This window comes from Anarrhichthys ocellatus, unplaced genomic scaffold (genome assembly GCF_004355925.1).
Source record: "Anarrhichthys ocellatus isolate YVR2014 unplaced genomic scaffold, GSC_Weel_1.0 scaffold20, whole genome shotgun sequence".
Taxonomy (NCBI): domain Eukaryota; kingdom Metazoa; phylum Chordata; class Actinopteri; order Perciformes; family Anarhichadidae; genus Anarrhichthys; species Anarrhichthys ocellatus.
The window spans coordinates 5,759,158-5,777,461 of record NW_022280050.1 but is presented as its reverse complement, the minus strand read 5'-3'; the positions used below and the strand labels follow the sequence as shown (position 1 = coordinate 5,777,461).

The following is an 18,304-nucleotide window of genomic DNA, read 5'->3' as shown; positions in this document are numbered from 1 at the left end:
GGTCACAATGTAATGGGAGGAAGTGCAGTTTTCAGGCACAGCTGATATTGGCTTCACTTAACACTCTGCCTGGATGCCCAGGACAGGAATGGGATCAGAGGGCCGTTGCCGGAAGGCGAGAGTGGCCACGTGGAGGGGTGGAAATTCACTGACTGCTGGGGAGTAAATGGAGGGCATAGTGGATAGCAGGGCTCCTACTGTGTATGACGTTAATGCTACGCACAGACAGGACAGGGTGTCAATAAAGAGGGAGGCAAACTGTTGTGGGAGTGGCACAATGATGTTGAGGTTTGTTGATGGGTAAAGCGGTAACTACAGGCACATTGAGCAGTCACTACAGTGAATGGAAAGGCACTTATGTGTATTACAGCTACCACAATTTGGACTGTATTTACATCTCTGAATCAAACGACGTGAGATTGGATCCAAAACGATGGCGCTTTGCGAATGCACTGTTACAAGTAGAACTTATATGCTGTCAGTGGTGTACAGTAACAAAGTAGAAATACTTCGTTACTGTACTTAAGTCGTTTTTTTGGATATCTGTACTTTACTTTACTATTTATATTTCTGTTGACTTTTACTTTTACTTCACTACATTTTGCAAAGAAAACTGATACTTTTACTGCGATACATTTCCCCTGAAACCTTCGTTACTCGCTACAAAATCAAATCTATCTTTAGAGAAAAATGAATCATGAGACCAGCGTCGGGGACTGTGGTGGAACACAGACTGCAAGCAAGCAGGTTTGGTGAATCAGTGGTCCTAGCTTGCAAGTTAAATCATTGGTTAATCACGTTAATGCGCAATTGCAAACAAGTGCTCTCAAAGCCGCGGTGTTTTGATTCCCAGTGATGCCCAGGATGCTATATGCTAAAGCTAGCGAGCGACAACACGAGTAGAATTCCACACAGGACGGGTGGGATGAGGAGAGGTGGATGGGTCAAACAAACACTGCTGTTTCCTCCAGGAGGCCGCAGTTTGTGCCGTGCGTGAAACGAGAAGCCAATGTTGATTTATTTGTGACGTGACTTCCGTACTTAAGCAACTCCACTTCCGTAGATATTTTAACGCAAACCACAATCTTTTCCTAAACCCAACTAAGTAGTTTCATCGCCTAAACCTTAGTTGTTTCCTGTGAAGATGGAAGTTTATTTTGAAAAGACAGTATGCATGTAACAAGCGAAAACTGACTCATGTTGCTGGACTTTTGCAGGAAAAACGCACAAAAAATGAGGAGTAACTTTTCGTAAGATATCAATAAAACCGGGATGAATTTATATCATTGTATAAAGAGAGTGACATGAGAAGCTCAATCTCATGTCTGTAAGTTAAATCAGCTATAATCACTCTTTTAAAGTGATTAGTGACTCGTCTAAAACATTTAAAAATGGAATAACTTCAATAGAATCATTCTATACAATGTAGCTTCTTTACATTCTAATAGAATGTAAAGAAGTTACATTCTGATACAATGTAGCTTCTTTACATTCTAATAGAATGTAAAGAAGTTACATTCTGATACAATGTAACTTCTTTACATTCTAATAGAATGTAAAGAAGTTACATTCTGATACAATGTAGCTTCTTTACATTCTATTAGAATGTAAAGAAGCTACATTGTAGTAGAATTGTCTTTTGAAGATGAACAGGACATTTTTCAGTTTCAAGTAATGACTGGGTTGTTACTTTCGGTGCTGCTTTAGTATTGATCATGTTTTGATATTTGAGTCATTTTGTGGATGATCAGATGGAGTTATGATGGGAGCAGTCGCCCAATTGCAGATTCAGCTTGAGCAAAACCTTTGCCTATTGTGTTCAACTCAGGCCCATAGGAGTTTACAAGGCAGGCGTCCTTTCTCACAACACTGACCTGATGCATCAAGTGGATATATTTTGCTGAACACAACATTATGCATTTGCCCTCTACATCCTCTAGTCGGAATGAGGATACTTATAAACGCACTGTTACAACTCCTTCATAGTGTCATATTGCTTTTCGGAGAATTATGATGATAAGTTCATAGTAGATGAAAAAGTATACTTATGTACAATATATTATGTTGAACATTGTTGCTCCTGGATGGATCACAGCCAACCCAATTATTGTCAACACAGCTCCATGTCCTTGGTCCTGGTGGCCACAGCACTTAAAAGAATCAACTTCATAATTCTCAAAATTCTGACCCTTTGCTTTTTTATTAACAGCATTTACTTGTACTTTTACTTTCAATACTTAAGTAAATTTAATATCAGAAAATTACTTTTGATACTTAAGTACAATAAATATCAGATAATTTAAGACTTTTACTCAAGTAGTATTCTAATAGGTGACTTTTACTTTTACTGGAGTAATTTTCCAGTAAGGTATCTTTACTTTTACTCAAGTATGGCTTTTGGGTACTTTATACACCACTGTATGCTGTGGAGTCATTTTAGCCCAAAATGGAAATGCACAATTGCTGAACGCTTACTGTTATCAATACACTTTATTTTGATGCGTGACAGTAAATCCAGCCAGGTAATGCCTGGTTCACTTGATATGTTCGGTGGATGAAATGTACGAGCCACAGAGCCACTGACCTTGTTGTTTTGTGCTGATTTGACCTACGGAGTCATCTACCTTATTCATGAAGCAAACATTACCCAAAGCTTGCAGAGCCAGACTGCTGATACATAACCACACTTTAAATGATACCCAACTTCTCCTTGATTATTGAATGAAAAGGAGATGACAGATCCTCCGGTCAGCTGTCACCAACAAAGTAATTTGAAATGAATACTTGTATGAAAAGGAGGGAGAAACGCAGGAATGGTTTCCCTGAAAACATGACGGACGTGAGGAATACAGGAAATAGTCTCTATTTGAAATATGACTGTAAAAAAACATCATAGAGTAATTTAATATGAAGTTATGAACTAGGTACATGTGAGTTGAGTAACCAGCAGAGGGCACCCTGACACCCACAATACAGTCTTTATTGTGGCTTACAACCAATGTGGGCTTGAATAAATGATTTGTTACTTCATGAAAAGTTGGAAATTATAAAAGGATTGATATTGAGTCCAAATGTATGGTCCAGTGTACAAATCATTGTGGAATACTGATTAAGTTCTGTATGGAAGCCTCTTGAAACTTGAGTTCAAATACAGGGCATTTTACCTGAAGGGGGCTCAGTTATCATCAGTTATTGTTCTCTGCAAATCCTGATATCAGCATTTATCAACACTTTCACATTCTGAACAACGTTTCTATTCATACTCAAACACATTTCCATACATTTTACAGTGGGATGATTTTGTTAGCTGCGTGTTTGGTGTCGGTCTGGTGATCATGTGTGGCTGCTGGGTGCATTGATCTGTGTCTGTTTTGCTTACGGACCCTGAGAAGGACTGGGGGAACCTTGGCTCTATGTCTGGTTTGGAAAAATAACCTGACAGTACCACAGCGTTAGTGCTTCTTCAACTTTAACTCAGTTTAACGCTGGGGCATTTATATACCCTGACCCTTACAGTTACATATATGCTGTCTTTTCTGCAATGCTGGTGTTCTCTTATCTTACCTCATACTGCTACACTAGTCACGTTTTTCTTGCCTTACAAACTCCTCCGGACTGTAGAGCTGCAACAAGTCACAGGCTTTACCAATGACTCTGATTTATGGAGTTGTTCCTTGTACTATGCTGTACTCATTGTGCTGTACCCAAGCTGAGCCTACTAAACTGATCCAATTACTTAAAGCAACTGTATGGTTTCTATTGTGGTACTGAGCAGTTTTGTATGTCAGCAAAGTGTATACCACCAATGTTGTGATGACATTCATACCAGTCACCTTTGAAAATGAACCAATAGTATATTCAACCTACAATATGTTTTATGTTGTTAAGAGATATTTTTTAATTATTACTATACATAACAAATTATTTTCATTTTAAAAGAAACTTTTTTTGTTAACAGAACACTTTATCTTTACCGATGTAGGCTACAATGTCATTTACCTTGTTACATGTTTTTTTCAATAATATTTGTAGATTTTGTGAAATAACAAGACATTGTTTTTGTAAAATCTGCATCATTTGGTATGTAGTAATAGCGAGAAACTGGCCAGATTCTTTGGCGGCAGCAATATGTTGCAGTCAGATTTATTAAACAGGCTCAGTGAGTTGAATGTGTCTTTGCAAATAAACTTATGTTACAAACATGCAGCTGGGGTTGCCAGTTGTTTTTCTCCGCTCATCACAGGGGTTCCAGTGCTCTAAATTTAAGGGCTACGAAAATCATGGGTAAACCACAATGTACATACGTGTTCAATTAATAACTACGAATGACGTCATTAAGTGTGCTGGCTGTGTGTCACGTTCCAGGTGCGGAGAGTCCCAGGCTCCAGCGGCCACCTGCACAAGACAGAAGATGGAGACTGGGAGTGGAGCGACGACGAGCTGGACGAGAGCAGTGAGGAGGGTAAAGCCGCGGTGAATCAGGGCAGGGTGAGTGGGACTCCACCAAGGCCAGCCTCAGCAGTGTATATTCTTTCATATTTACTCAGGATTCTTATAGTCATCTTCAAATTAACAAGTGTTATTAAGTTTTATAACACATCATTCATCATCGAGATTATTTTTTAGATTCAGCTTCATTTGTCATTGTAACAGAACTACAACATGCACATTTATATTCACACTTTGAGTAGTTAAGGTGTTGTTACCCGTACGTTATGTAGCCTCCCCTCTGTCTTTGAACCTGCACATTCCTTCCCTCCCTGATCAGTATGTTTTTTTTGTTTTGGGAGAGCAGATGGCTTAACTCTGAGAGCCTGTCATAAGGTCGCTGTAATGAGCTGGAGGATAGCTGCAAGGATTTGAGACAGGAGGAAGTAGGCAGCCATGATCAAAGAGCCCTTTGATAGAGATTCCCAGCTTTAACGTGTGATGCAACAAATCACATGTTACCAGAAGTTAAGATGAAGTTTAAGATGTTCTACGTTGTGGATGATAGCATTTTACAAGGTTGTGTTTTTAGTTTCTTTTCATCGATCACAGGCTTGTTTCTGATGATAGCAGTTGTACTGTTATTTTTTCAGAAAAAAAGAAAAGCGGAAAAAAGTTTTGGACTGAAAGCTGGAGAAACAAATATATAAAAACCGAGGTTTTACAAGATTTCTGCCCATTGAGAAACTGAAAAAGGAAATAAGTCATTATTATTGCTGTGTGATATAAAACAATCTAAATGTGTGTTTGATTTTTCCCTCCAGTCACGAAGGGTCAGAGATGAGGCCAAAGATGTAAGTTAGCTCTCTCATATACCAATTTTAAAATGCAACCAGCAATATAAATACTTGTTTTTGTATTTTGGTTAAAAGTCAAGTAGACAAATAAGCCTTATCCTTTCTGCTGCTGTATAACTTGATATCTTGGCAGAAGGGTATTTTTGGAAATGCAATTAAATTGCCTACTTTGGCTGACGCTTGTCTAAGAATAATGAACTTAATTATGAATGTTTATTGCACCACACACACTTTTATACAGTTTAATCAAAACAGTCAAGCACCTGTTTTAGAGAGTCTGACAAAGCCAGCAAATTGCTCCTCGTGGATTATTTTGAGATGACTTTCCTGTTCCAACATTTTTTAAATATATATATATATTATATTTATATATATATATCATTTTGTATTGCTTTTCACCAAGGATGTAATAGCATTTTCACAATAATGCCTCTCATTATGTTCCTCCTAGAATGAGGAGAATGCCAACAATGTCCCTATTGAAGGGTTGTCTATTCAGCATCCCCAGGTGAGGGATTCTGCAGCAGCACTAATTTGTCATGATTCAACGACCTTGATGCCACAGTGATTGCCTGTGTGTGTGTGTGTACGTCCGTGGGTGTGCATACTGCGCTGTGCTTGTGTGTGTGTGTCTGTCTGTGCATGCGTGTAGGTAGGAGGATATGTGCGTGTGTACGTGTATGAATGTTGGTCTCCTGGAGGGATGCTCTCAGCAGTAGTAACTCAGAGTAAATGGCTGTCTGCCTGGCTGTGCCAACTCAGTGTCTGAGTGTATCTCATCTAAAGACTCACTGCCATTGCAACCTATTTTCTGAGGCTGTCGTCTTTTTTTGAAAAGAAGCCAAAGCAGTTTGAGGTGTCGTCCTGTTCTCCAGTCAGACAGTTACTCAGCCGTCATTTCTTACCCCTAAAGTCCATTCTTTGCCGGAGGCTTATCTGGTATTGGACACCATTATCTTAATATATAACAATTCAGTACATTTGTATCTATAGTATTTATTTGTTACATTTTGTTTTACATAGTTAGAAATGCAATGTTAAAGTCAACACTGGTATCAGATCGTTGCTCGCTATTGGCCAATATCCAAAGCCCAGGTATCGCTATCATCCCTTATGTATTCTTCCTTTTCTTTTCCCAAACAACTTTTCCTGCAGCTGCGACAAACATGAGACATTTTTCAGAAAAATAAACCACATGGGCACAGTGTGCCGTCATTAAAAAGTGTTTCTGACTATATTTTCATCTTACAGAACCTCTTTCTATGCAGTACAAGCTGTGCCTAAAGCTTCTTTAAAATGTTTTTGTTGGTCTGATCTCGATGTCCATTAGTGTGCCACGCAAACTGCCTCATCATCAGATGTTTTCTCGTGCAGGTCGAACCGTACGGGAACAGACCCTACATTGAAGGTGCTGTGAACATGGTGCTACGGCTAAGGTGAGACAGATAGTTGTTTTCAGATCGTTTTCTCAATCATCGGTTGATACACAAGGCAATCTTCGCTGTTTCTGTGGAGTATAAGCTGAAATGCATAAAATTAGTTATTATGTTTCTGCACGAATCATCACTTCGCTTTGTGCTAAACATGCAGGCCATTAATAGACCTAATGATCTTTGCCTGCTAGAGAGGGGATCTGGCATAGTCATGGATCCTTTCATCTCACTTTGCCTCACCGGTTGTGTTGTAGGGAGGAGTGGGTTACACTCCATTGCTTTTCTGGCTGTGCTCCACAATCTGCTTTCCTTCTTTCATAGCACGCGTTGCTTCTTGCTTTAGTATCCCAGGCGTTACTGTTCACGAATACATTTTAATGGAAAAGTGGAGGCTTGTGATTTGGCCTCAGAATGATCAATGTGGACACTTCCTGTACACATTTTAGGGGTTCAACACACAGACAATAGTGCATTTTTTGACAGTAGCGTTGCCTGTATTTCTCCGATGAGCTGGTCGCAGAGCACACTCATGGTCGAACAGACATCTGAAATACACTCTGCCGGCATGCAACAGGGGGCAGCTCACTGTTTGGTGGCTGGTGAAGAGTCATTATTCTAACCTGGTGATTAAAATGAATTGTCAGTTTTGATGGTTTGGTCTTTTTAAGTTTCATGGATTTAATTGCATTTGCTCAATCTGTGGATTGGGTAGCTCAAACACAATATGCAAATTAGATGTGATTGTATCAATTACTACAATTAAAACATTAACTCCCATTGCAGCTTGTATTAAACAAAACAAAAGAAATACTGTTGTCCTGTTAACTTCAGAATTAGTTTTTAAAAAGGTGTCAAAGCAGAATTGGGTGGAAAATGAATTAATTTCTACAGAGAAATGCGTTCACTGTATTTAATATAATCCCAGGATTAGGCTGTCAGATCATCTCTCTGGTCTGTCAGATGGAATATTCAGTATTAGAGATGCAAACATGTGATGGATGCCTTCTTAGATGTAAAGCCATGAAGCCTGATCACATTTACTCTTCAACATATGAGGTTTTCAAAGGCTAATATATGCCCTGGTGGATTATTGTGGCCTTTCACTATGCACTCTTCTTGGACATGCTCTCCAGTATGATATAGGATAGGATTTTCCTATTATGCTTTGTATTCCTCTTGACTAAAAGTAATACAGTTGAAAGAACATCATATTATATTTGAAGTAGCAGCAAGATACAAAAAACCTTTTGAACGGATTAATAACATCAATATCAAGCCTCTCCTCGTGTACAATTTATCCTGCAAATGCTGTTCTTTGTACTACCAACAAAGTTACAACCATCTGAGCAGCAGAAATACAAACAAGAGATATATGGTCACGAATAGAATGCTGTATTTGAGAAATGTTTTTTGTTGTTGTTTACATCCCAACAACAATCAACAAATGATATGCTCTGACAAAACAAAGAAATCTGATATCTTCGGCTGTCACAGTGCTGCAATAAGCCTAACAATGATTACTAACAATAGCCATGTTTGTTGTCATTTTGATATGTTTACGTTCATAGTAATAACCTTGGAAACAAGGCCGGAAGGGACAGACTTTCATGTTACCAACTTGGCGACTATAGTGCTAGATTTGACAACTTTTGGATTTAGTGCTGCTAGCTGTCATCAGAAAAAGAGTTGGCAACACTGGGCTTAGATTTTCGGTTGGACAATTTTTAAAATGTAGCTTACTCTTGCTAGTTTCTCTCATATGAGAAGTAGACACAGTCACTGGGACAACACCCATTGGTTTGTGGGCCGCCGTTCTGACGCCTTGAGTTTGCCATCATGGCTTTTTGCAAAGTGACACGAGAGGGTGGAGCTAATTCAAATCAAACGCTGAATAAGACATTTTTATGTGACCAAAACGGTTAGAATTGAAACACACCGTGAAAGGGTTAAAGTTTTAAGATACGTACAACTCATCTAATTTGGACCAAAATTTACGAAATGAACATCATGCTTTATTTAAGGTTACTTTTTCAAAGACCTTTTGCAAGCAGAGGAGTTGCCCCTTGATGGCCATTAGAAAGAGACAAAAGAAATATAATTCTCTGTTTCTTTTGCAATTTATTTGGTGTTTTGAGCGCCACAAGCCGAGTGCCATATAGAGAAGGTAGACATCTCTGCAGCCGATATCTCCAAAACTAGGCAACTCACTCAAAAACAAGCTAGACTGATGAATAGTGTTACAGGTAAGAAAAGATTTTTTTTTTGGATTTTTGGGGGAACTGTCCCCTTTAAAGCACTTTTTGCTGCCGGGTTTCTCTAATGTTTTTTAACATCTGGGTCAGGTCGTCAGTTGTCAGGTAAGATATAAAACTAACACATAAGTAAGTCGGGAAAAAAACAACCAATCAACCCCAATTGGGAAAATCATAATGTTAAATAGTGAATCCATGAAAATAATTGCATCTGAGAGAGCAAAATAAACAGCTAGATTGTCTCCACTCTCTTCTGATAAGGGAGTTTAGCTGATTAGCATGAATTTATGGTAATACGATCCCCTCTGTAGCGGAAATGGGGGATCAGCAGCATGATTGGATATTTGTCAACATTTAACTTGGAACTCATTCAATCTTTTTCCTTTTTTTTTTTTTTACAAAGGCACCGAGGTCTCCTGAGAACAGTGTAGTCAGCAGTTTGAAGGAGAAGTTCAGACTTGCATAATATGCTTGCTGTTGGTGCATTGTCATTGGAGCTTAAATGGCCAAAATAGCACAGCTGCAAATTGATTTCACGAAGCAGTTCAGTCTGGAGGTGACACTTACATGTTTTCTAAAGGTTCTTCTATGTAATAGGGTAACTAGAACTCGACATAATTATGTCATAGTAGCTCCTAAAATAGATTCTTGATCAATTTTAGAGAAAGGTTGGTGCCTGCAATGTCAGACATTAGCCTGAAGTTTACAGCTTGCTGCCATCTCACTGCTAGTACAATAACAAGTCCATGATCCCTCATTCGCTATAAACCCTCGGGATCCGCCAGCAATTAGTTAGAATTAATTAACTGGATGTGACCTCTGACAGCCAGCTTCCTCTCCAGTGCCTGGGGGCGGCTAAAGACGGGAAACCCCTGTCTCACGCAGCATAAGTAAAGGTATTATCCAAATTGAGAAGAAAATGGGAAATGAAAGAAATAAAGACAATACAGAGGTGACAAAGAAAATACCACAACATGGCTCCGATATCACGTCACCCAATGTATTTAGCTATGTCGTGACTGGTTTCATCTGTCATATCTTTTTTCACTAAAGAAAATAGATAGTTGAGAGACTAGAGGATTTTTTTCCAATAATTAATAACAAATACCATGGTTCTTTCCAGGAAGATGCTTGGAAATGATAAGGAAAATATAGGGAAATTATTGATCCTTAAAATATAGCTTTACCAGTAAGGGTTAGTTGCTTCCCTTTTCCCTTTTAATGTTTCAACACACAGTTTTTTGCAAGTACAAAACTTTTTTTTTATCTGTGCAAAACCTGGATTTAATCTGTAATTAGTGCATATAATTGCTTGCCTGAACGTATTCCTTTTCGTATGCTTTCTGCCATGTGATATGCTATTAAGATATGAGATTTAGGTACTTTTTCATGTCATAACAGTGGATTCTCTATATTAACTGTTTTGTTAGTGTGCGTAAGAAATTTGCCTCTCTGTCAGTGTGACATGAAGTGTGGAGTAAAGCTGTGCATCAACACAGTAGGGCATCTGTGTGTTGCATTTTTCTGCGATATATTTATTTTTCCTGCCTGAAAATCCCAGTTGGCTCCACGGCCACCTCTGTGACAGCCAGCAAATGCATGTCTGGGATGTATTGACAAACCATATACCTGGTGTACATGTGGGACTATTTTAAAAGATTGTTTGCCAATTAAATGCTTTTTGAAGCCTTTACCTAAAAGGACAGACATGTTTCGTAGTGAGAACGCAGAATGATCACGCTGTACCTTTTTCATTCAAAATGATTTGTCATAAACCTGTCATTGTCCAGTCATCTCACATACTAACGCAAGTCAGCTCACAATGTGTCAAAACTAAAATGTTGGGTTGGTGGGTGAAATGCTAATTTTACTGCTGTTGAAAGAAACATTCCCTCTTCAGAGTGGTATTTAAAAAGGATGCAGATTATAGTCATGATTTATTTGGGAAAGATTTTCATCCTATTTCCATACATGTTGCCTTGACAGCCTTGGCAACGTGCACCCTCTGCTTCTTCTCCTGGGAAAATAAATGTTGTTTACGTCCATCTGCTCCACTGCTGCTTACCGTTTTTTTTCTTTTTCAAAATGCAACTCTCGAAAAAAAAGCCAAGCTGATATGAAATTCTCACTCCCGCCGTGTTGTATAGACTTTCTACTAACAACCTCATTGCAGATATGTCTTTACTTATGAATGTGTTGAATTATGGCTCTAATCTCAACTGAAAGTTGTAGGCTGGCCGTGTGATTTATTTAACCTACAAACCAAATTAATCTTCTCCTGCCACACTTCTTTTGGGCAGCACTGCACGTCCTGCATTTATCAGCACCCGGCTACTCCCCCGTCACACACAAATTCTGAAGATAGATTTCAAATGCAAGTGATGCAAATGAATGCAAGCTGATGCTGCAAAGAGGCTGCAGGGCACATTTCATTGATGCAATCAAGCAAGCTGGATTGATACGGGCCTGTTTTGTTTTTTTTACATTTTACTGCAGTCTAGGGTTGAGGATACGATGTACCACCTCACAGTTGCAGCTACATTATAGCATTATGTAAAAACTAAAATCCCATTGAGTCGCATCTAATCTTCACAGAATCACAGAGCACACACTCTGAACAGTTAAATGCACTCAGATAAGCAGATGCCAACATTTCCTGCAGTTCTTCATGTACAGTAGTTTTGAGTTTAGTTTACAGTAACTTTTTTATCTCCTCTTTTATCTCAGTGGATGCAGCAGGTGTGAGTTATGCAGGAAAAGCAGTTAGACAGCTGTCACCTTTATACAGCTCAGTATGTGGAAAACCACTCAGACATGTCTTCTGCATGTTCTCTGTAGTTTGTTCATCCAGTGCTACAGCACCTTTTCCCAATAGGGGACAATATTGTCTTTACAAAGTGGGGAAAAATTAATTTTCAGTATAATGTCCATTACCTTTTTGTGGCAACTCATTTACCTAATCATTGTAAAAAGGTGATTCACATCTATTTCAAACAATGAATCAAACTGACTGTGTGACATGAAAGGAGTAGCTGGTAGTGACATCATCTCTTCGGAGCATTTTAGTGCCTTTCAGCTCATTTATTTGGTTTTCTTGCCAGTGAATTTACTGTTTTAGTTCACTCTCACAGCTCCTATCAGTGCCTTTTCCAGCAAAAAAAAAACAAACCAATAAAATCCTGTCCAGCACCAAATGACACACTGACAAAGATTGTGACTGGCAGGTGTACATAGGGGAGCAAAAATGTAGCAGTTATTATTACATTTTCCAAAAACAGCGTCTAAAGTAGAGCAAATATTAGACTGCCATTTGTTAGGTGAACACAAACACAACTCAAAATGAATGTCAATATCGCTGCTTGGTGAGTAAATATACCACTGTTGGCAGCATGTTCACCACATCAATTCATGATAGTATGTCAATGTTGTGTTTACAGCTTGTTTCCACTGCCCCCATGTGGCCAACAAAAATAATTGAATGCAGGTTCAGCTAGTTCACATAGTAATTTTCATGTCTCCACTCAGCCCCTGTCTCATGGTTGTTTCCTAATGTTCTGCAGCTTCAGTCTTGTCTCTGCGTCTTTTAAATGTTGCTCCTTGTTTTTGTTGCCACAGGAGACCCATTAAAAGTCAGCTGTTAATAGACAGAGCGGCAAAAAATGCATATCTGACATTTTAGATACTCCTTGTGCAATCACACTTTTCTGACTCTTCTTTCAGGAACTCTAGAAAGGAGCTTAATGACATCCGGTTTGAATTCACTCCTGGCCGAGGTAAGAGCTCTGCCTATATGGATATAAATGTGCTATTCCCTTTGTGATAACATCTTCAGGCGCTGTGAATTGTTGTGTGGGTAATGGCAGTGTTTGTGCTCTTTATCTAATTCAATATCTAACACAATTTCCTTCTAAGGGGAATGCTGCAGGCCTAATTGTCATTTTACTCCCTCACTAGACACAGCTGAAGGCGTTTCCCAGGAACTGATCTCGGCTGGCCTGGTCAACGGGCTTGATGTTGTAGTTGGTAATGTTACACATTTTTATTCTGGTGAATTGTGTTGCCATACTGAGATGACATGGCGTTTTATTTCATTAGTCCACATAACCTGACATAGCTAAAATACATAGAAATACATACATATAGAAATATATATCTATACATACTGTATAGATATATATTTTTAGTATGATGTTTATATATGCAGCTAGCTGCTTCCAAATCTAAAATTCATGAAAAGAAAATATGTTAAAAAATTACAAAATAACAACCCCACTAGACAAACAATGTTGTAAGTTATAATTTAGTTTAGGCTTAGGGTTGATTAATAGGCTTGAGTTAAAGATGGCTGAAACTCCACCTCCTAGTCCGGTGCCTCGAGGAAATTATAATTTCCCATCATCTAAAACCCACCTCTATTTCAAACACATCTTCCATATTCCTTACTATGTGAGTCCCTTTTTCCATGAGTTGTACTTCATGAATCATACTTTTTTATTTCATTAAATCTGGGATTTTAGTTTTTTCTCTCCACCCTTTTCGTCATTTCCTTCATTGCTGTAATTCTCGAGATTATTAATAGATTATTTTCATCTTGACTAAGAGCAGTTGGAAGTTGTCCTAGTCTGATATGTGCTGGCTTCATATACAGAGTTTTTCTGTTAAAAAAATACCCCTCTATGAACTAAAGGTCATCTAACCAAAATGTGTTTAATAATTTGTATTACTTTCCGCACAGTTCTTTCAGCACTGCAATCTTAATCTTTTTATATATTTAATATAATAAAATTAATCATTTCTGGGGTGACGGAGTATCTCATATATATTTTCCAAGCAAATTCTCTCAAAATAAAGAATTGGTAAATTTGTGAATTTAATTGGACGTCTGTTTCCATTCTTCATCGGTTATTTGTGTTCCCAGCTGTTGTCTCTTCTTTCTCTTGTAAGATTTTATTCTAGTGGCCATTGCATTTTTAAATGTTCCATTGTAATAGCTCATGACATGTTTCAAAAGTGGATGAATATTCTTGTATCTGTTTACTTTTTGATCACTTCTTATTTGCAAGTATCTATAAAATGATTATTTGGTATATTATATTGTTAAGAAATATCTTCAAAAGAATCCATCTCATATTCAGTGAACATTTGCCAGAATTAACGAATCCTTTTTCAGCCCATGTACTAAAGACAGTATATATATATTAATTTGGTTGAAAAATATCTTCTAGTGTTATTAGTGACACTAAACTTCTGTTCTTCTGTTGTACAACATGTACTGAAATGTTTGATGTTATTTGAACATAATGTTATTGTACGCCCTCTACATTACAGTTTCTGCGAACCTTCAGAAGATTGTAGATGACCCAACTACCTACAAAGTATTGACCTTTAAGCTGGTGAGTTTCCAAATGATTGATGGCTGATGACAACCCTCCTGGGTTCATCCTGGTCGACAAAGTCAAGAAATAAACAGCTTTTTAATGAAAGGTTCAGTGAGGAATGTGAGGGTTTGAGTTATTAGAAAGGCTTCAGCATGAACCAACATCTGTTGCTGAATGCTTTTCAGTTCATAAATTATTTAAAGAATGTTGTGTTAGTGTTACTTATTAATAGGAGGGGGCGTTGTTAATTAAGTTATGTAGGCGGAACAAAAAAAGCAGAACTCAACCAAGCAAAGTAAAGCACGCAGACAATTTGCAGCAAAAAACTTAATTAGCTTTGCATGACGTAAGTGACTATTATGTTGAAGAAAACTCCCAGCTACCGGATCGGGTGAAGAAAATAACTCCATCCACACTTCGTTTCAAAAGAAGCTTTTTAGATGACAGTGGCTTTCCCTGGTACTAACGTTGCAGAAGAGAAGATTTTTTTCAAAATGCACAGACAGAGAAAGACTCAGTGCATGTCGCCTATGTGCCATTTTAAGAAGTCACCTTTGTATAACTATTAGAAAAACAGTGACAATTTTTTTGTCACTTTTGGATTTGACAAAAATATGTAAATTCTGTCTTATTGACCTTTCTGTGATTGTGGGTAAACAACAGCTGTGCTTTGGGTCACAGTGCTTTACCTTTCTGCCATGTTTGCCTCATCGGCAGCTAGTGAGTGTTGCCGGTGGACCAGTCTCTAGAGAGGCAGAGTGAGGCCGGTACGGGGCACGCCATGTAGATATATGGGCATGCTGCCATTTCCATATGTTAACCCTGTTCCACTGCAGACATTGTAAAATCCTCACTGCGGCTCAACTGGGGCTTTCTAAACCTAGAGTTACGAGTGCAGGGTCCCAAAACCCAGGGAGTGTGAATAATTACCCTCGCCACGGGGACCGTTCATAACACTTTATACAGGCAATTTATGGTGTGGGTGGCACTAGAGCAACTTAATGACCTAAGTGAAGAAGAGGTCACTATAGACTACCTGTTTTCACATCCCTCCATGTTGATCAGACAACTGCAGAGCTCTCAGTCCCCCACAGAGATGGAGCGTCTCTCCCCAATCAGGTGTGAATTGCAAAAGGCCGGCAGGTGTTAGGCCACCCATTCACACTGGCTTCTCCACACAAGGAGAGCTGAATGAGAAAGAAAAACTTCCTTCAACAGATCTAAATGCACACTGCCTTCAATATTGCCTCTGCGAATTGCATCTAAGCTGCCTGAAATTGGGGTGAGATGCAGGTGCTGGAAGGTTGAACTGTGGGTAAAATAAATATTGTGCTTTTTCACTGGGAGCTGGTAAGTTTAGGGATGATGCAATACATGGCCAAATATATGTAGACACCTCAACATAGTTACAGCCTTTTTGAACATTATAACCATGAGTGATCGTTGAACATTTTATTGCAAAATCATGGATAATACTCTGCTGCAATAACGGGATCCATTCCTGGGTTTTTCCCATCCAGCCAGGAGTAGAGAAGATAGGGAGAGATGTTGGGTGATAAGACCTGTATACTCTTGCATTAAGAATTCTTCATTGGAACTAAGGAGACGAGCTCAAACCATGAAAAGCAACCCCTGACCAAAAGTAGACGTATTGATTGTTTGTATGATACATACAGTTTGATGATATATGATAAGTGATATAAATGTACAGATATGCAGAGATCCAAGCACTTAAACTTCAAAATGTTTTATTTACACATTTAATCCAACTGCACGATAGCGATGTTGTGACCGGATAAGGTTCTGCTGACATAGCACTAAAACTTAGCAGATTGGCTATTGGCCAGATGTTACCATCCACATTAAAAAACACTCACTGACATTATACAATTGTAAGTCTGCAATTTTTAAAAACCTTTTAGAACAATATCATTAAAATATGCACGGCCTAAAAATGATAGTTCGAAAATAATGCTTGCAATATTTTATATTTCTGTCATTGTCAATAATACTCATGAAAAGACCAAAACCAGTCACGCTTCCATTTCTCAATACTTACTTTAAGTAATAACTGTTATCAATTATAAATAATAACTAATAAAATAATAGTTTCCAAATGCATTTCATACTTTGATAGAAATATACGTACGTTCCTAAAACAGCTGGGTGCTGTGGTTTTTAGAAAATGTTGCTTAACAGGAGATAATTGATTGTTCAGGCTTTGGCTATACACACGATTAGATGGTGGGATCAATTCATTGTTGTATTTGTTTGTTTGTTGAGTTTTTTAAAATAAGAATCTTGTTGGAAAAATCCACATTTTGGGAAGTAATTAACTTGCAGTTGTTTCAATCCCTTGTTGAATCCAGGGTGTAACACCACAGCGGGTCGAGAGCTTTTGCAGGATTAGTGTTGTTGATGTTGATGAGAGTGTCAGGATGCGAAGTAGCAACGTTGACCCTCACCATGTCTTCCTCCTCACGCAGGCTTCTGGCTGCGACGACATGGAGATCCCGGACGAGGTGAAGCTGATCGGCTTTGCACAGCTAAGCGTTAGCTGATGCCCTCTTCATGCCTGAAGCAGGTGAGACAGTGGGGAGACAGTTCAGGGCAGACTGAGGAACATGCCATCACTTCCTGCAACATCTTCCCAAGCACCCTACCTGAAAACACACACCCCCCCCTCCTCCCTCACTCCTTTTCACCTTCCCTGACCCCCAAGCTCGGCCACCGCCCCACCTACACCTCCTTAGCGCCAACTTCCCTGCTTACTGTCCCCTGACCTTTAACCTTAAAAACATTCCACAACCTAGCGCACAAAGCGGGATCAGGAGACAGCCCAGGAACTTAAAGATGTACTCAGGTGGTGACATAAGGTGATTGAGATGTAGCTTTGAATGTTTTATTTATTTTTTTCTTTTACTTGTTTTACATCACATTACCTTAGTGTTCAGCGAAGGTAATGAGGTAATGAGAAGGTATTTTTATGATGTTTCTCGTGCTGTTTTGTTGCCATAGTGAAAACAAATTGACTGGCATCTCACAAACGCACTCATTTGTGAAGTTTCCCTGGGGTCTTTGACAGAATGTAAGATTTAGTTAATTTATGGGGGGAAAGCACATTTTCACAATAACATAATGAATGTCTAAAAAGAGAATGAGTTGTATTTCTGTGTCAAGACCTGTTTTACACTGACAAGAAGGGTACCGTATGCTTGAGAGTGCAGGAAAAAAATAGAAGAGACCTGAATGCTACTGTGTTTAATTTGCTGCTCTTGACAGTGCTAATGCTTCAAAATGTTAGAGGTGCCTTGTTCATTTTTCTGTGCCTAAGAAAGTAGACAATGAGTGAGCGTACACAAAGAGCAGAACCTGCTGATTACCATTTCAGTTCGAGTCAAGTATTTTAACTTAATGAGACAAGCTACAATGCACTTTTGGGCTTAGTGTGTGCACCCAACAAGCAGATGCTTAGCCCCTGGAGACGAGTTTAACTTGTGTGCTTTTGTCATCAGACAAATGAAACACAACAGAACCTGTAGTCATGTCATCAGCTCTGGTTGACGTGTATTCAGATGACAAAACCACAAGAGTTTAATTTTCTTGCACTGTCCTGCTGCACTACAAAACCCCTTGTTCCCAAAAAAATGTAGTAGTTGCTAAAATGTACTGTATGACAATGCATCTGGAGATGAAACCAAAAGGCAACTATTGAAAGGGTGACAAGCCATTTGTTTGTCCAAACTAGTCCAGCTCTAAAATATTTTTAAGTATTGAGATGGTAAATATTAACTTCTACTTAATTCTTTATTATGAAGTAATTTATTGTGTTTTCTATGTACAGTATGTGTCCCATTTCAGCATATAACCCTTGTTCCCTCTCTATAATCAGTTGATGTCAAATTTCTGACGAAGAGCCACAATAAAGAATTGCTATTATTTAAAAATCAAAAGTG

The 18,304-nt window shown here is 38.6% G+C and overlaps 1 protein-coding gene across 2 annotated transcripts in view; it reads left to right on the top strand.

The window, feature by feature from the left end:
- stk39 (serine threonine kinase 39) overlaps positions 1–18,304 on the top strand; it is a 27,401-nt gene extending 9,097 nt beyond the window's left edge. For both annotated transcript variants that reach the window (XM_031858675.1, XM_031858676.1), the window contains 8 exons: positions 4,366–4,488; positions 5,253–5,282; positions 5,737–5,793; positions 6,660–6,721; positions 12,691–12,743; positions 12,925–12,993; positions 14,299–14,363; positions 16,835–18,304. In XM_031858675.1, the coding sequence (XP_031714535.1) occupies positions 4,366–4,488; positions 5,253–5,282; positions 5,737–5,793; positions 6,660–6,721; positions 12,691–12,743; positions 12,925–12,993; positions 14,299–14,363; positions 16,835–16,909 (534 nt within the window). In that variant the 3' untranslated portion in view covers positions 16,910–18,304. The remainder of the gene's footprint in view (positions 1–4,365; positions 4,489–5,252; positions 5,283–5,736; positions 5,794–6,659; positions 6,722–12,690; positions 12,744–12,924; positions 12,994–14,298; positions 14,364–16,834) is intronic.